Source organism: Diaphorina citri, unplaced genomic scaffold, assembly GCF_000475195.1.
Source record: "Diaphorina citri unplaced genomic scaffold, Diaci psyllid genome assembly version 1.1 scaffold1146, whole genome shotgun sequence".
In the NCBI taxonomy this organism is placed as follows: domain Eukaryota; kingdom Metazoa; phylum Arthropoda; class Insecta; order Hemiptera; family Psyllidae; genus Diaphorina; species Diaphorina citri.
In genome coordinates, this window is record NW_007378575.1 from 137876 (window position 1) to 156134 (window position 18259).

At 41.0% G+C, this 18259-nt stretch overlaps 2 protein-coding genes and 1 long non-coding RNA gene across 5 annotated transcripts in view; 1 reads left to right on the forward strand and 2 right to left on the reverse strand.

The window, feature by feature from the left end:
* The window catches only part of LOC103514461, a 31978-nt gene that overhangs the window by 2231 nt on the left and 11488 nt on the right, over positions 1-18259 (reverse strand). The window contains exons 14-17 of the mRNA XM_017446229.2: positions 17611-18080; positions 15942-17022; positions 15056-15762; positions 109-533 (exon numbers count right to left, since the gene is read on the reverse strand). Coding sequence (XP_017301718.2) covers positions 109-533; positions 15056-15762; positions 15942-17022; positions 17611-18080 — 2683 coding nt within the window. The remainder of the gene's footprint in view (positions 1-108; positions 534-15055; positions 15763-15941; positions 17023-17610; positions 18081-18259) is intronic.
* On the reverse strand, positions 4733-12567 carry LOC103514452 (cytochrome c oxidase assembly protein COX20, mitochondrial-like). Of its 3 annotated transcripts, none has more exons than XM_008479328.3 (3): positions 12019-12160; positions 10631-10806; positions 4733-6245 (listed from the first exon to the last, which is right to left on the reverse strand). In XM_008479328.3, exons 1-3 carry the CDS (start codon positions 12055-12057, stop codon positions 6113-6115), a joined length of 348 nt encoding a protein of 115 aa, XP_008477550.1. In that variant the 5' UTR covers positions 12058-12160; the 3' UTR covers positions 4733-6112. The 3 variants fall into 3 exon arrangements, with proteins under 3 accessions (XP_008477550.1, XP_008477551.1, XP_008477549.1); XM_008479329.3 differs by lacking the exon at positions 12019-12160 and adding an exon at positions 12427-12567 and having other exon boundaries at positions 6104-6245; XM_008479327.3 differs by lacking the exon at positions 12019-12160 and adding an exon at positions 12247-12384 and having other exon boundaries at positions 6104-6245.
* On the forward strand, positions 12246-12739 carry LOC113469588. Its single transcript, XR_003392955.1, has 2 exons — positions 12246-12385; positions 12566-12739. It is a non-coding gene; the product is annotated as an uncharacterized LOC113469588 (long non-coding RNA).

Here is an 18259-nt window from a genome sequence, read left to right on the forward strand (position 1 = left end):
ATACTTTCCTTCATTAACAAGCGCTGTAAGCAATTTAATATTAAAGTTTTCATGGTTTACGACAGAAATTATGTCGGTTTCGCTTAGTTTCTTGAGCAGCTTTCCGATGTTTGCATCGGCAAAGTGACTTGGATTTTCCCACGCCTCTGATGAATTTGAAAAGGTTTCTTCTAATAACTGTCCCGAGCTTGTTTCTGTATTTGTTGGATCGGTTTCGCCAACTCTCGGTATGTGAAAAAGTGTCTTTACGTTATGAAGAAACCATTGATCCGTGTCCACGCTTTTCATATGTTCAGGACTTACTGAATGACGAGGCGATTTTGAGAAAAATTTCGTCCTAATTTCCAACAGAGTTCGAATAAGATTACCAACACAAGTTGACATTTCAAATGTCATCTCGCCCTGAGAATGAATCCTAAATAACGCGTTCAAAACACGGTTCAGTTCGACTGACGTCAAAGTATGACACTTCTTAGATGCAAGCACACTCTGGGAGCATTTCGTCAGTAAGACAAAGATAACGTCATGGAGACCCAGATCCAAGTTGATGCTGAGGAAGTGGCCCAGTCTGGATTGGATGTGGAGATCGGTGAAGTCGGGATAAGAATTTGAAGGTGGCCTAATTGAGGACTGATTGGTGTTTGGACTAATCGAAAGATGATTACCGGCTTCATTTGGACTACTCGAGATATTAACGTTTTTATTTGGACTATTCGAAGGATTATTATTACCGTTTTTAATTGGACTAATCGAAAGAGTATCGCTGCTTATATTCGGACTACTTGAGGTATTAACGTTTTCAGTAGGACTACTCGAGGTATTAACGTTGTCCATTGGACTAATCGAAGGAATATCGCTGCTTTGAATTGAACTATTCGAGATATTAACGTTTCCATTTGGACTAATCGAAAGGGTATCATAATTTTTCTTCGGACTATGCGAAAGAACGTCTTTGTTTGGACTAATCGAGATATCACCACCTTTATTTGTATAGATCGAGATATTCTTTTTGTTTGGACTAGACTTTTTGGCAGACGACTGGTTGGTATCTTTCAGCTGGGCATAATTGGTCCTACTGATGGCGAAGAATTCATTGACCACTTTATTGAGCATGTCAGACTCTAGATCAAAATCCACGAAGATACTCGGAAGGATGACAGAAAGTACGTCAGCTTCTTTGTAGATTCTGTCCAGGGATTTCCTGATGGAATCACTGTGGATAGCATTATCGGGGAATTCCGATATTCCTTCTGTTTTGACACCTGTTAGAAGTTCAATTTCTTCGTTGTTCAATTGTTTCATTCGCGATGTCATAATCTTCAGAGTCGTCTAATGGTTCACTTTTAACTTTGGTTTTCTTTACAGTAGGCTTCTTGACATTCGGTTTTTCCGTTTTACCGGGTACAGAATGTTTCGTAATCAAGGCTGATGGATCACCCAATTCATGAGCTTCGGGAATCCCTTTGTCAAATTCTCTCAATGTATATTTTCTTCCACCTTTTCCAAAATATTCTGAACTGCTTGAATCATCCTCACTATGGTTCACTTTTAACTTTTTTCTTTACAGTAGGCTTCTTGACATTCGGTTTTTCCGTTTTACCGGGCACAGAATGTTTCGTAATCAAGGCTGATGGATCACCCAATTCATGATCTTCGGGAATCCCTCTGTCAAATTCTCTCAATGTATATTTTCTTCCACCTTTTCCAAAATATTCTGAACTGCTTGAATCATCCTCACTGTCCAATTTCCAATGCTTTTTCTCCTTGGTAGTTAGTTTACTCACTTCTTCTGATTCAGCCTTACTGGATTTTCCTCTTTTCTTCTTTACTTCTGGTTCACTAAAGTCAATCACCAATTCCTCTTCAGTTTTGTCTTCACTTTCTGATTCCTTCTTTCGTTTTGATTCTGCTTTGTGGTTCACTTTTAACTTTGGTTTTCTTTACAGTAGGCTTCTTGACATTCGGTTTTTCCGTTTTACCGGGCACAGAATTTTTCGTAATCAAGGCTGATGGATCACCCAATTCATGATCTTCGGGAATCCCTTTGTCAAATTCTCTCAATGTATATTTTCTTCCACCTTTTCCAAAATATTCTGAACTGCTTGAATCATCCTCACTGTCCAATTTCCAATGCTTTTTCTCCTTGGCAGTTAGTTTACTCACTTCTTCTGATTCAGCCTTACTGGATTTTCCTCTTTTCTTCTTTCCTTCTGGTTCACTAAAGTCAATCACCAATTCCTCTTCAGTTTTGTCTTCACTTTCTGATTCCTTCTTTCGTTTTGATTCTGCTTTTTTCTTCGCCATGGTTTTCTTTTCTTTATGTTCCTGTGTCACTTTCTGCCTAGCTTTGTCACTTATTTCACCACTCACATCTTTACCTTTCTTTGTTTTGTCTGTCTTCGTTTTTGGTTTCCATTGTTGTTCGATGATCTTCCTTGTGGTTTTCTTCTTCAAGATGGACAAGTCCACGCTCTCCTCCACGCCGTATTTGCCTCGGGCATAGTTTTGCCATGCGTTTGGTTTCACTTTCTCCTTTTTGTTTTCGCTCGCACTGGATTCACTCGAACTGTCTTTGCTCGGAGGAGCAAAGTCAGACTCGGACTGTTTGTCTCCCTGTGGCTTTTTCGCGTGTTTGACATGTTTGTCCGCATGTGGGAAATCCTTAAGGATCTTCTCTTGGTCCTTGGAGATGGAGAGTGAAGGTTCCCCAGTGGTTTTCTTCTTCAAGATAGACAAGTCCACACTTTCCTCCACTCCATATTTGCCTCGGGCATAGTTTTGCCATGCGTTTGGTTTCACTTTCTCCTTTTTGTTTTCGCTCGCACTCGATTCACTCGAACTGTCTTTGCTCGGAGGAGCAAAGTCAGACTCGGACTGTTTGTCTGCCTCTGGCTTTTTCGCGTGTTTGACATGTTTGTCCGCATGTGGAAAATCCTTGAGGATCTTCTCTTGGTCCTTGGAGATGGAGAGTGAAGGTTCCCCAGAGTATTCCTTTCCACTGTGACTGTAATAGTTACACCATGTGGATGTGGCAAGGGTTACAACCACCAGTAGGGTCAGCCATCCTCTCATACTACTCACTACTTGTTGTTCTCTATAAACATTGCAGCCAGGTCTATTGTTATCATTAGAACATCTGACAGGGTGGTGGTGTTTGTGAGACTTCTTTCAATTAAGTCTTCTCTATTTCAAATCACAAACAATGCTTCTTCGTCATGTCACGTTTATGAGTGAGTCACGCTGGATGGTTTATTTACCAAACAATGCATTGTTTGACCTGTTAAGTTCTCGTGTCTCGTGACTTTAATTGGTCCTGTCATTTTTGTTCCCCGATCCAGATCGTCCAGTACCTACATCCTATGAGTCATCATAAACCCTTGAATGAAAATCCACGTTTATAGAAGGACAGGATTTTTCTCAGCTTAGGCAAAAGAGTCTGAGTGAGGTCTACAATTCACAGAACTACTAGGTATTAAAAGCGTGTTTTTTTTTTTTTTTTCACCTAAGTATTCAGTACCCTGGAAACTCATATTTAACCCATTCTGTGTTAGCTTGGCAGGTAGCGCGTCTGCCTTGTAAGCGCTAGGTCGCGGGTTCGATACCCACCAGGGCGAACTTTACCGTGTGATAATTTTCGTTCTCAGAACGGCTGGCTTTCTAGTATCCTATTCATCTTTGCTCTTCAATTTCGAGACAAGACCTGCGTTACAGTTCCTTCTATCAAACCGTTTCTTTTTTTTTTTTCTTTTTTTAAGGCCTCCTTAACAATGTAAATTATTATTTCATTTAGGTATTTAGTTTTTCTTCTCCCTCTCTCAATTCATATTTCTCCTAGAAATCTCTTGTTCCAGGCAGAATGGCACCTCCCCCTTCATAGTCTGTTTCATAGCACGCTAGGGTACTTTAGAAATACATGTCCCGCTAACGTTCATGTACTGGAACAGAAATCAATTCCAGTTACAGGGTGAACCATTTGTACAACCTCAGAGTACATTGTATGAGAGAAATTTTTTTATGAAAAATCTGGTGTGAACATCACACGACTTTCCTTATCCTTTTGAATGATGCTTATTTCGGTGTTATTCTAGAGTAACTTTTACAATATCCCAAACCGTTTAGTCAGTACACCTGAAAACGGCCAAAAAGCGGTCGAAAATTGTCAAAAAGCTGTCAGAATACCGCCAACCGCAGCACCTATAGGATCAATTCCAGTTACAGGGTGAAACATTTGTACAACCTCAGAGTACATTGGATGAGAGAAATTTTTTTATGAAAAATCTGGTGTGAACATCACACGACTTTCCTTATCCTGTTGAATGATGCTTATTTCGGTGTTATTCTACCGTAACTTTTACTATATCCAAAACCGCTTAGTCAGTACACCTGAAAACGGCCAAAAAGCGGTCGAAAATTGTCAAAAAGCTGTCAGAATACCGCCAACCGCAGCACCTATAGGATTAGGGAAAAAATAGAGTTAAATACAGTGATGTTAATCCCCATCCACTATCAAACAAACAAAAATATTTTATTAGTTTATGAAATAATAATGATATAATAAAAAATTAGTATTTCTTTTAAGAATAGCACTTTCTATCTACATAATTAAATATTATTTAATTATTGAGTAAACAATATACAAATTAAAAAAAAATAGAAGAAAGTGAAAACAATTAAAAATAGAAAAGATATTAAAATTTTACTTAAGTAACATTTCATACACACTGTATGAAAAGTTCTGACTAGACGCTAACGATATTGGCGAATGACCAAGGAAAATGCATAAAATTTAACGAAGAAATATGACACATTCCTCCTCCGCCTTTCACAACTAGCATATTCGATACTCGAAATAAAACAGCGGCGTGTGGTAAAGCAGAGCTTTTTCACAACTTTTGTTGGTATCAGACATTACTCAGTGCCTTCTTTGCAATTTTTTTCCATATTACAAAAAATCTTTTTATACTGGTCTTGCCGACCCTGGTCGCTACTCAATTGCCCTCACGCCGTTCAGTACACACCAAACTACAAACACAGAGCCGAAAAAAATTCGACCCCGCCGGTAATCGAACCCAGAACCTCATAAACTTAAGTGCCGATCTGCTGCTGGTTTTAAAATCCAGGTTGAAAAATGCCTAAATCACTTACCATTCTCGAAGAAGTAAAAAAAATGAGGAAACTATACAGAGGAATGGAAACCCTAGCTTCCCAAACTTCCCATGTAGGATACGCCTTACGCCACTGATAATAAAGATAAGAAAAAGGAAAAACTATTGTTGTTTTTTCGCCATTTTACTGTCAACCCACGTTTCTAGGGCAAATAAAAGTGGACCGATTCCAAATTCCAACACTTCCTTATTATTTCGTCTACAGGGCGGTGAGGAACTTGTATTTTGAAGAGACGTGTATTACCGGCAATCTGTAGAATGCCTAGTCATTCTATGAAATGCCTAGCGTACTTGGGCAAAGTGTATCTTAATTTTTAAAGGGAAAGCGATATTTGGAGGCTCTTTTTGAGATCGGTATGAGCAAATGAGCAACCTACTTTTGATTTTTCAAATGAGAACATACCGATTTCAATTCCATAATCAGATTTTCTCTTGAATTTCGTTGATCAATTATTCATTCCCACTTTGAAATACTTCCATTAGAACTTCAATTTCGCCTGCGCCGCAAGAGTTTTACGTTTATTGTTCTCTAAGGACACTCCGAAATCCCGAATATAGAAAAAACAAACATGACACCATTAGCCTTTAGATTTGAAAGCTAAGCTGTGTCCACACATAGTCGACGCCATGGATCGAAGTCGACTGAAACCGTCCACACTGCCTCGACAACATAGATTCACCTCGTCGATCGACGGCGTCGACTATGTTTGGACACAGCTTGAGGAATTCTAGGGATTTTGTAAACAAGGAGCAACCGTTTATGCATTTGGTGTAGGAGCAGCTTAAAATGCCAGAGTTGGGAAGTGATTATTATTGGTTTTGGAAATTAAAAGTGAATGCCGGATTCGTGATTTGTTCCAGTGTCATTGGTTTGGAACTTGGAAGTTAATGAAGTTTTGTGATTTGTCCCAGTATCTATTCTATTGTTACCAAATAGAGGACGGTGTCTAAGCCTGTTTAACATCAGATGGATCTATAAGCACAGGATCATTCGTGGAGTCGTCGACTTTATCTTGGAGCACTTTCTTGATTTCCTTCAACTGCTTGTCCACTCGGTTGTAGCTGAAACGGCAGTAACCCCTGAAATAATTATAGGTAGTGCTTTATTTAAGTATCGTACACATTAGACGGACGGGGTACGACGGAACAAAAGGGAATCTGAAATGGAAAGAGAACGAACCTTATCTAATATCTATACCTACCTCGGTGGTGTAGTGGTCAAGGCGCTCGCCTGGTAAACAGGAGGGCGTGGGTTCAATCCCAGCCGAGGTATGGAATAGATCGTCCGCTCGAAGAAGGCCACCGGGCTTCGCTGGGTGTACATCTCCCTGTTTGTCTGCCCCCTGTTCATACTGCAAGCGTCCAACGTGCATTCCTTCTCACTTAGCTACGGGTTTGTCTCGGGATTGGGACCATTCGTTCTGTGGCCACTGCTGATCTGTGTGTGGCTGTTCATTCAAAGCAAGACCATTCCTGAGGTTCGAATCAGGTGAGGGCATTTTTTTATTATTGTTTAGAGATAGAGAGAAAGAGGATTAGGATTTGTAGCCAAAACCAAATGTCAGCCCAAAGCAATCGCCCTAGATAGAGCTAATTGAGAAGTTGACGAAAAACGCCGACCCCGTCTATACACGGGAAAAGGCGAAGAAAAAGAAGAAGAGGAGAGGAGAAGAGAGGAGAGAGAGAAGAGAGGAGAGAGAGGAGAGAGAGAAGAGAGAGAAAGGAGAGAGAGAGGAGAGGAGAGAGAGAGAGAGAGATGGTCTCTAGCCAAGATTACTTGGACGATCCCGAACCGCAGTCAACCATCATGAGGACCTGTGCTTTTCCTTTGAAGCATGATAAACCCTTTGTAACCTTCAGCTAGCCAGGGTGGTTAGGGTTTGGCAGCTCTGGTTCCTATACATATATAGTCCCACAGAACGACACTGGTCTACTCCCTGTTTAAAGTCCCCCAGCCAGATCATTTATTGACACAAAGACTGTTGGTTTTTCAGGCGGGCGGGCGCCATGTGGCTGAACCCAAAGTTCAAACGAAGAGCCAGTGCCAGCTATTTTGAAGACCAAAAGCTGGATCTACGAGCTTAGACTGATATCACTCCAAGAGACGTTCCTAGACTAATCTTATGCTAGTCAACCAGAAACCAATTGAACACGGGCTGAACTACAAAAACTAGTAACAAGCGTAACCAGCCTAGTTAGCTTGGTTGGTAGCGCGTCTGCCTTGTAAGCGCTAGGCCGCGGGTTCGATTCCCAAGAAACCAATTGAACACGGGCTGCACTCAAAAACTAGTAACAAGCGTAACCAGCCTAGTTAGCTTGGTTGGTAGCGCGTCTGCCTTGTAAGCGCTAGGCCGCGGGTTCGATTCCCGCCCTGGGCGGATTTTATCCTGCACGGACAAGGTTCGTTCTCGGAACGGCTGGCTTTCTTCTATCGTGTCTTCTCTCATCGCTTTCGGGACGATAAGACCTTAGCAGTTACAGTTCTCTCTATCAAACTCTTTAAAAAAAAAGTGAGAGAAGCCAATTAAAACTTGTTTTTTTTTTTCAATTTTATTTCTCAGGTGAAAAACCTACGATTTTATTGCACAGTTCAAAATAATTTTATTAAAATAGATTAACCACCAAATATGTAGGTGATTCTGTAGAATGATTAGCATTTTCGTAGATCGCTTTAGCCGTTCTAAATGTTTTGTTCCAAGTTCTAGTTTACCAAAGAACTTTCTAGCCCCCCTACAGCACTCTAATCCTCTAAACCCCTCCTATGTATATTCAACATTTATCCATCCAAAGCTTTTTCATCGTGGCTCTACTAATGTAGACCTATGATGAAAATCTAATTTATGTAGTATTGTTTTCACAGTAGTGTCTCCTCTAGTAGACAAAATCTAATATTGTTTTTACTGCATTTGTGTAGGTATATTTCCTATCCTGAAGCAATATTTGGAATATATCCGAAATCAACCGACTTCAAGGCTCCAAACTTCGAAATTTCAAATTCTACTTCAAACTCTCAAGTCACTTCAAACATTATTCAATTGGATATTCAACCAAAATTCGATCAAACTTCAGAATGCACCATTTACGACTGGGTTCAAAACTTGTTTGCAAAGACTGTTTGGATGTTAAATAAATCGCATTTCAATGAGTTCACAGGTCCTCGAAGTACAACAGGGTACTTACAAAGGATACCCATCTACGATTCCTATTTTTGAGTCTATTTGAAAAGGTCAATTCATCAAGACCCTAGATGGACAGGGCGGGACACAAGCAGAGTTTAAATTTTGGAATAAAGCAATCTAATTGGTTCATTTCAAAATTTTGGGTCAAATCATCAAGACCCTAGATGGACAGGGCGGGACACAAGCAGAGTTTAAATTTTGGAATAAAGCAATCTAATTGGTTCATTTCAAAATTTTCAGCCAATTAGATTGCACAATGGAAGAGTTAAAGTTACGCTGAGTTTATACTCTGATTCTGGCCCGCCCCAAGTTCACCTAGGGGTCTTCTTAAATTAAGCCCTCTATTTTAAGGGGTTTAAGTCAAAAAGACCCTGTGTTTAAATTTTCTCCAACCATTTTGCATTTAGACAACCAAAGTTAAAAATGCTGAGAATAAATCCGATGGATAGCTACTCATTTTCCTCACGAGGCTGAGTGGGCCCCGTAACGGCCAGTCACGGAATCAAACATTTGCATTATACAGCTTCGCTTCTTTCGGTCTTCCCTTGTCATTGAGCGAGTTAGCGTTAGCTTTGCTTTTCTCCACACCAAACAGACACAGGGTTAGTAGAAACTTGACAATGGAAGGGATGACAGTGTGAGAGCCTTTGACATAATGTTGATAGTTATCGAACAAATCACTCAGTATGAGAGTAGACTCGACAATGTCTGCCTTCAGCGAAGTGTTGCTCAACAACTGAGAGTAAATGTCTATCAACAGATGGAGACAGCTTTGTATGTCCAGGTTGATGAGTTTGATTTTCTTCATGTGAGAGATGTACCGCTATTGCCTATATTATCACTTGTATTGAATTGCTCAGTCCTGGAATCTTTAGTAGTATCTTCGCTATGTGTACTGGATTTGGGATCGCCTTGATGTACAAGTTCTTTACTATGACTTTCCTGACTGTTTAGGGTGTGTCCATCTGATAAACCATCTTTTTGTCGACTATCAGTCTCATCTATCACATTACACATTTCGTTTAACACCTTTTCTTCCTCTTTTACAAAACAGTCACTTGTATTCACATGACTCCTTGTTTCGTCTCCTAAACAATCAGCTGTGTTCCCAAGACAACCACCTATAGTGTCAACTTCGTTTTCACAAACATGTAAACAAGTTTCGTTGTCATGACAACCATCCACACTCTTATAGAAATGTAAACAAGCTTCGTTGTCATGACAACCGTCCACTCTCTCACAGAAATGTAAACAAACTTCGTCGCCAAGGCAACCACTTCTCCGCGGGGAATGACTCCTCTCCCCGCGCCAGCATTTCCCTTCCCCTACCAGCCCGCTGCCAAAACTTCCCCAGCGGGAATCATGTCTCTCCCCGCGCGAAAAATTCCTTCCCCCTACTAGCCCGCCTGTCGAGGCACTCGGCGGGTACACCGCGCTCACGAGCCCGGCAACATTCTCCACCAGGGCTCCGCGAATTCGCCCGTCCTCGCTCGCCATGTCATGTTTACAGTTTTAGACTTACTTTATCATGGTCACTTGTTGCTATCTTGAGAGCCCAGAAGAGGTTAGGTAGTAGAACAGCCTAACCTCTTCTGGGCTTTCAAGATAGCAACGAGTATCCATGATAAAGTAAGTCTAATTAATGTATTGACCGTTGCAATGAACTCTCAAGAATACGTAAGATTCATACAGTTTTAGAGTGAAATATCTAGCTGGCCTAGTTAGCTTGGACGGTAGCAAGCCTTGTAAGTGCTAGGTCGCGGGTTTGAGAGTGTGATTCCACCCAGGAAACTTTACCAACAGATAAGGTTTGATCTTGGAACAGCTGACTGTCTCCTATCTTTTCTTTTGCAGTTACAGACCTTAGCAGTTACAGTTCTCTCTGTCAAACCTCAAAAAAAGCGAACTATCTTACCAGTAGATCCAAGTCACTCCAAGGTAAGATCTCAACCGATAAGGTTTGATCTTGGAACAGCTGACTGTCTCCTATCTTTTCTTTTGGACAATAAGACCTTAGCAGTTACAGTTCTCTCTGTCAAACCTCAAAAAAAGCGAACTATCTTACCAGTAGATCCAAGTCACTCCACGGCCTAGTTAGCTTGGAGGGTAGCAAGCCTTGTAAGTGCTAGGTTGTGGGTTTGAGAGTGTGATTCCACCCAGGAAACTTTATCAACAGATAAGGTTTGATCTTGGAACAGCTGACTGTCTCCTATCTTTTCTCTTGGACAATAAGACTTAGCAGTTACAGTTCTCTCTGTCAAACCTCAAAAAAGTGAACTATCTTACCAGTAGATCCAAGTCACTCCAAGGTAAGATCCAAAGCCATAATGGAGGGCCTTTCTTCCATTGCTGGTAAACAGAAATGTACCCAATCCAACACCAAGACCACTGCTGATTCCGTAGAGCAAACTGTTTCTAAAACAGGGAATTTCATTTAAATTCCTTCCAAATATGTAGATATCCTGAAAGAAACCAAAATTGAAAGTTATGTGGTAGGTATCTGCATTAAAATATTCACTGTTCACTATTCATTTAGTTTGGAGGTGCCTTGTTTGACAACTGATCATTGTCTTCTGTGTGTCATTCTGATGCAATGCCTCAGTACTGGCTATAATAGTAAGTCCATTTTATGTCTTCATCTAAATTTGATGAGGGACACACTACAGGATGGGCATGCTATGACACAGTTTTCTTCTTCTTTTTCTTCACCTTTTCCCATGTACAGACAGGGTTGGTGGTTTTTTGTCACCCTCTCAATCAGCCCTAACTAGGATAATTGGTTTTGGGCTGACATTTGGTTTTGGCTACAAATTTTACAAGTGGATAACATTTGCACTTTTGGTATTTCTTCAATATTTCTTGTAATTTTTTCAACAAGGGGAATTCAGGAGTCCATTTTATGTCTTCACCTAAATTTGATGAGGGACACACTACAGGATGGGCATGCTATGACACAGTTTTCTTCTTCTTTTTCTTTGCCTTTTCCCGTGTACAGACAGGGTTGGTGTTTTTCGTCAGCCTCTCAATCAGCCCTAACTAGGATGATTGATTTGGGCTGACATTTAGTTTTGGCTACAAATTTTACAAGTGGATAACATTTGCACTTTTGGTATTTCTTCAATATTTCTTGTAATTTTTTCAACGAGGGGAATTCAGGCTGGTAGACTCCCTGTTTAATGCCACCCAGCCAAACTAGCTATGACACGGTTTTAATCAGTGGCGTAGCGTCCATATAAGGCGTGTATGGCGGCCATACACTCGAAATTTCACTCAAATACCCTTAAATATTGACTTTAGGTAAGTCCATTTTATGTCATCTAAATTTGATGAGGGACATACTACAGGATGGGCATGCTATGACACAGTTTCTTCTTCTTTTTCTTCACCTTTTCCCTTGTACAGACAGGGTTGGTGGTTTTTTGTCAGCCTCTCAAATCAGCCCTAACTAGAATAGTTGGTTTTGGGCTGACATTTGGTTTTGGCTACAAATTTTACAAGTGGATAACATTTGCACTTTTTGTATTTCTTCAATATTTCTTGTAATTTTTTCAACAAGGGGAATTCAGGCTGGTAGACTCCCTGTTTAATGCCCCCCAGCCAAACTAGCTATGACAGTTTTAATGCTACAAAAGTTGTTTCACTGCTCTTGATCTGAGAAGGTCACTTTTACTTACCTTCCTTAAAAACGGACTCGATTCATTATTGTTGGACATTTTAGGATGTGTGGATGGTTGTTTGACTTAAAGATAGTGTGAATTTTCCAAACTGAGAAGGAAATCTCGGGGCAAAGCACAAGAATTATTGAAATGACAGGTAGATAGATAGTCAATTTCTTGACGGTAATTTTAATGCTACAAAAGTTGATTCACTGCTCTTGATCTGAGAAGGTCACTTTTACTTACCTTCCTTAAAAATGGGCTTGATTCATTATTGTTGGACATTTTAGGATGTGTGGATGGTTGTTTGACTTAAAGATAGTGTGAATATTCCAAACTGAGAAGGAAATCTCGGGGCAAAGCACAAGAATTATTGAAATGACAGGTAGGCACTGCTCTTGATCTAAGAAGGTCACTTTTACTTACCTTCCTTAAAAATGGGCTTGATTCATTATTGTTGGACATTTTAGGATGTGTGGATAGTTGTTTGACTTAAAGATAGTGTGAATATTCCAAACTGAGAAGGAAATCTCGGGGCAAAGCACAAGAATTATTGAAATGACAGGTAGGTAGATAGTCAATTTCTTGTCGGTAATTTTCTACTCCTGAGATAGTCCTGTGTCCAATTGTTCAAGATGACAAAATCTTCGGGTATGAAACTCGAATTACGTACAAATATAGATGTAAAACCACTCAACTAAGAAAGAAACTACCCAAAATCCAAAGTTTCAGAAATAAGTATGCAAAATGCAAAAATGTTGCAACAAAATGCACCCAAATGTTGATTTTTTGAAAACCCTGAAATTTTGAAAATTCCCGCTCTCAACGTTTTATCAATTTATCAACGAGTAAAAAAAAGTTCCTTGTAGCGGCGCGAATTTGAAATTTCAAGGAGGTCATCTGGACTGGATATTTGCGATATGATTTAAAGTGAAGCCATATTAAATAAATTACTCCTTTTTACATTGTTTTACCTATTAGGTAGGTATATAGGTACTTGTTTTATTATAAAATGGCACCTATTAATACCTACCTAGGTAATTAAAGCGTTTTTTTTTTAACTAGGAATTATTTTATTAGGTAGGTACCTACCTAGTGTGAGTGTAGATACATATTAGGCAATTATCTGCCTCCTACAACAAGTAGATAGGTATGAAGATACCTAGGACGTTACTGGTTACTGTAAGTTGTTATAAAATAGGATACCTTTACCTACTGAACTACTGAACTTGGACATAGGTACCTAATTATCTTGTGTTCTTGAGCGTACAATTCGGCTTCGTTGCTTGCTCCAGTTTTCTATTGCCAGGCTCTACAAGCTGCGTTTGTATGAGGAGCTCTGTAATCCCATGTATAGTTAGTGTATAGAGGGCGCTTCTGTCTTCAATAAGATCATCTTCAAGTTCACTCGTGTTGCTAATCTCCGTGATAATCGTCAGTAGGATCACCCAGGTTTGCTCGAAATGTAACCGCGAGTGCCACCCGACGTATTTCAAGCGCAGGACGAAATCGTTTAGGTTTCCAACGTTGAGAAGCATCTCCGTTGGTAACAAAGCGAGGCTCAGTTCGTTTAGATGTTCAACGGGATCCGTGTAATCCCATAGGTGGAGTGGGATGCGGGCATACGTATACAGCGTGTCACACTTGCAAAGCGTCAACGTTAGGTTGAAAAGTTCCGTGATGTTCAAAGGTTCTGCTGTTACACCCGGTGTTTCTGTTTCTGTGTTGGAAATTTCAAGTTCACTTTCCCTCATGATCAACTGAAGAATGGTGTTGAGTTGATACAAGGCTGCGACGCTATCCCGATTACTCAGCTTCAAATTCCCATGCTTGACAATGGTGAACGCATTCTCCTTGTAGCACAACACAGTGTGGTAGATAGCGTTAATGATGTTGATCAAATGCATCTCGTCTTCCTTGACAAGTATGTTGAAAATGAAACTGAATTTACTCATGAGGGTGTTGTTGGTGCTGATGATTTTATTGACAATTCGAGTCAATTTCGTGTCATGGATAAAGAGATCCCTATGTTTGATGAGGTAACTCAGCAGACTGAAGAGGACCAGGGAAAACTTATACATTTCGTTGGAGTTTTGCTTGTTCAGTTGCGCCAATTTGTTAAGAACTTCCCTCGGGTTGATGCCTTTGACTTTATTATTTGAATCTCCACTGGGTAAAGTTTCCTGCTCAATATCTTGAACGGTTATACTTCGCCTTACATTGGGCGACTTATTCGCCTGGTTTTCATTATGGCGCTCAAAATACACATCTAAATCGTCTATTGTTTGAAAATACTCCTGTACAATATCCAGGAATATCTCACACGTCCTGTAAGTATCGTATTGTAAGAACAAGCTATCCAATCCGTCGCTATACTTCATCTCTTGCTCCGTTGGAAACCTATGTACCGGGTGATAGAGTTGTTTAACATCTGGCATGTGGTTCAAGAATTCTTTGAGACAGCTGAACAATTTCCCAGCAGCTATCTCTAAGAGTCTCCCATCGTTGTCCTTCATGAGGGCATACTTTCCTTCATTAACAAGTGCTGTAAGCAGTTTAATATTAAAGTTTTCATGGTTTACGACAGAAATTATGTCGGTTTCGCTTAGTTTCTTGAGCAGCTTTCCGATGTTTGCATCGGCAAAGTGACTTGGATTTTCCCACGCCTCTGATGAATTTGAAAAGGTTTCTTCTAATAACTGTCCCGAGCTTGTTTCTGTATTTGTTGGATCGGTTTCGCCAACTCTCGGTATGTGAAAAAGTGTCTTTACGTTATGAAGAAACCATTGATCCGTGTCCACGCTTTTCATATGTTCAGGACTTACTGAATGACGAGGCGATTTTGAGAAAAATTTCGTCCTAATTTCCAACAGAGTTCGAATAAGATTACCAACACAAGTTGACATTTCAAATGTCATCTCGCCCTGAGAATGAATCCTAAATAACGCGTTCAAAACACGGTTCAGTTCGACTGACGTCAAAGTATGACACTTCTTAGATGCAAGCACACTCTGGGAGCATTTCGTCAGTAAGACAAAGATAACGTCATGGAGACCCAGATCCAAGTTGATGCTGAGGAAGAATTTGCCCACAAACACCAGCAACTGTTCAGCAAATACTGACAAATTGAAATAGGTCAGTAGAAACCGTGAGAAAGCCGGGACGAAGTGATTGTTCAGATTGGACACTAACTCGTTTATATCCGTGTCGTTTACTTGTTCGAGAATTTGTCTACAAACACCGACATCGGCTTTCACATATTTCATCAGGAAATTATGCACAGGAAGTTCGTCTTGTAAATAAACAAGTTGTAGGAATCGAGATTTTACAATATCATTCGCTAAAACGCTTTGGAATTTATCATTGCCTTTTGAAATTGATTTACAATGGCCTTCTGAATTATCTTTTGGTAACAAACTTTGTAAACGGCTTTCGGGATTTGAACTCTTCTTGGCGGAGTGTTCATTGATTTGTAAAGACACGAGTAAGTGGAGCAAGTCTTTGTAATGTTCATTAGAAAATTCACGATCTGGCAAGTCTCTCGTTAGGAAGATACTGTCAGTGGTCTTGCGGTTACTACTTTTATTTGGAATAACATTGGATTTGGTTTTCTCAAAGGGTTCACCATTATTTGCAAGTTGCTCCGTTGAGTGACTATCACATTCACTTGGTTTTTGGTTTATTCCACCTTTTTCGTTCAACAAAGCCGTCAACCTTGCAAAGTGAACACACAAAATGGCCGAACTCTCATTCGCCAAATGCCTGTAAAGATAACATTAGATTTGGTTTTCTCAAAGGGTTCACCATTATTTGCAAGTTGCTCCGTTGAGTGACTATCACATTCACTTGGTTTTTGATTTATTCCACCTTTTTCGTTCAACAAAGCCGTCAACCTTGCAAAGTGAACACACAAAATGGCCGAACTCTCATTCGCCAAATGCCTGTCCAAATCACAGAAGAACTTGTTCCGTTTCCGCTTTTCTTCGCGAACTATCTCCACCAGTTTGCTTCTCAGAAGAGGATACTTCTGAATCAAATGTTCGTAGCTGAGAATCAAACACAGGATGAGCTCCGTGTGAAAAGGGCTTCGCGAAGTCAGCGCGTACGAGGATACCGTCTGATAAAGCAAGTACAGAAGGAGCTTGGCGATTTCTACCACCGGATCAACACAAGCTGCGTCCAGAGTGATGGAGACATGAAGCGGATCCAGCTCCGTGTTCCAATCGAGCGAAAAACTCGTGAACTTGTTGCGGACTACGCTGTCGAAGATTTCCTCAAGAGAGTAAATCCGAAATAGTGTGACGAGGAGAACAATCGTGTTCGGAAGGCGCGTGAGGATATTTTCCTCGTTGAAATCCGTCAGCTTGAATAGGAGACCGAGAAGAGTGTCAACTTCAACGACATGAGGCGACATCGTGTGAAACAGGCTGAGTACGTTCTGTATGTGTGTGAAGCTAGCGAATGTCAGCGTTCCGAGTTCGATATGTCGTATGATGGTTGCGTACACATTGCTGGAACGTCTGTTGTACACATCGCCCGGTGTCTCCGGTAGGATTTGATTCACCATATGGATTACCTCATGGTAGTGCACCAACTTGAGAAGGTTTATGAAGAGGACTTCTTGTTGAGTGTCCAGCTCTAGGTCTTTGTCCATACCGTGGATAGTGCCACTTCGTGAGGTCACTAGCGTGTCTCTCTTCACAACTTTGGAAGTGTCCACTTTTGGAGCATTCGCCTGAATGAAGATATACTTCACCACATGCTTCAGCCCCGGGATACAGTGCTCCTGTAAGTTCTGCCCACTTGCATACAGCTCGTCACAAATGTGAATGATCTTGTTGATGGAGATCACCGTATCGTCTTGCACTTTGCTGCTTGCGAGGGAACTACCCGAGCCGAGCTTCGCTTCCTTCGGTCTTCCCTTGTCATTGAGCGAGTTAACGTTAGCTTTGCTTTTCTCCACACCAAACAGACACAGGGTTAGTAGAAACTTGACAATGGAAGGGATGACAGTGTGAGAGCCTTTGACCACGTGTGTGAAGCTAGCGAATGTCAGCGTTCCGAGTTCGATATGTCGCATGATGGTTGCGTACACATTGCTGGAACGTCTGTTGTACACATCGCCCGGTGTCTCCGGTAGGATTTGGTTCACCATATGGATCACCTCATGGTAGTGCACCAACTTGAGAAGGTTTATGAAGAGGACTTCTTGTTGAGTGTCCAGCTCTAGGTCTTTGTCCATACCGTGGATAGTGCCACTTCGTGAGGTCACTAGCGTGTCTCTCTTCACAACTTTGGAAGTGTCCACTTTTGGAGCATTCGCCTGAATGAAGATATACTTCACCACATGCTTCAGCCCCGGGATACAGTGCTCCTGTAAGTTCTGCCCACTTGCATACAGCTCGTCACAAATGTGAATGATCTTGTTGATGGAGATCACCGTATCGTCTTGCACTTTGCTGCTTGCGAGGGAACTACCCGAGCCGAGCTTCGCTTCTTTCGGTCTTCCCTTGTCATTGAGCGAGTTAGCGTTAGCTTTGCTTTTCTCCACACCAAACAGACACAGGGTTAGTAGAAACTTGACAATGGAAGGGATGACAGTGTGAGAGCCTTTGACGTATCCGTGCTCAAAGAGGTCGAACTGCTTAATCAGAATCTGAACAAAGGCCAGCTCCGGGTCTATATTATAATAGTTGAAACCCAGGTGAATGATATAGGTGAGAAGTTTGAGGATGTACACTTGTAACGACACGTCGGCTGTAGAGGAGTAATGCTTGAATAGGGGAACGATGCACGGTTCGAACAACCTGAGATACTGAGTCACTGAGGACACATCTGGTAGTGCTTTCACCTGCTTGGATTTCTTGATGATATATCTGCTTTTGAAATCGTTGGAGTCATCAGCCAAACACCTTTTAGATTTGTGAAAACTCTGTTCATTGTCTATCGTTTCAATCTTTAGATTTTCAATCACCATTCGAATTCTGTCCAAAGGTCCGACGATACAGTTTTCATAAAACGAATCATTTCGACAGTTTCTACAGTGGGACCTTTTGTTCCTGTCCTTTAAATACGGTGTCCTGGTACTTTCACTGGTAAATCCTTCCGGTCTGGTTTCAGAAATGCTTTTAGGTTTATACCGACTCTCAGAAGTATCATTAGAGGTAGCAGGCTCGAAGATATCAAACGGCGAAACCGGAATTGGCGGAGCGTTCTCTACATCAGGCGTTTCTCTATCATTCCTCACTCTTTCGACTCC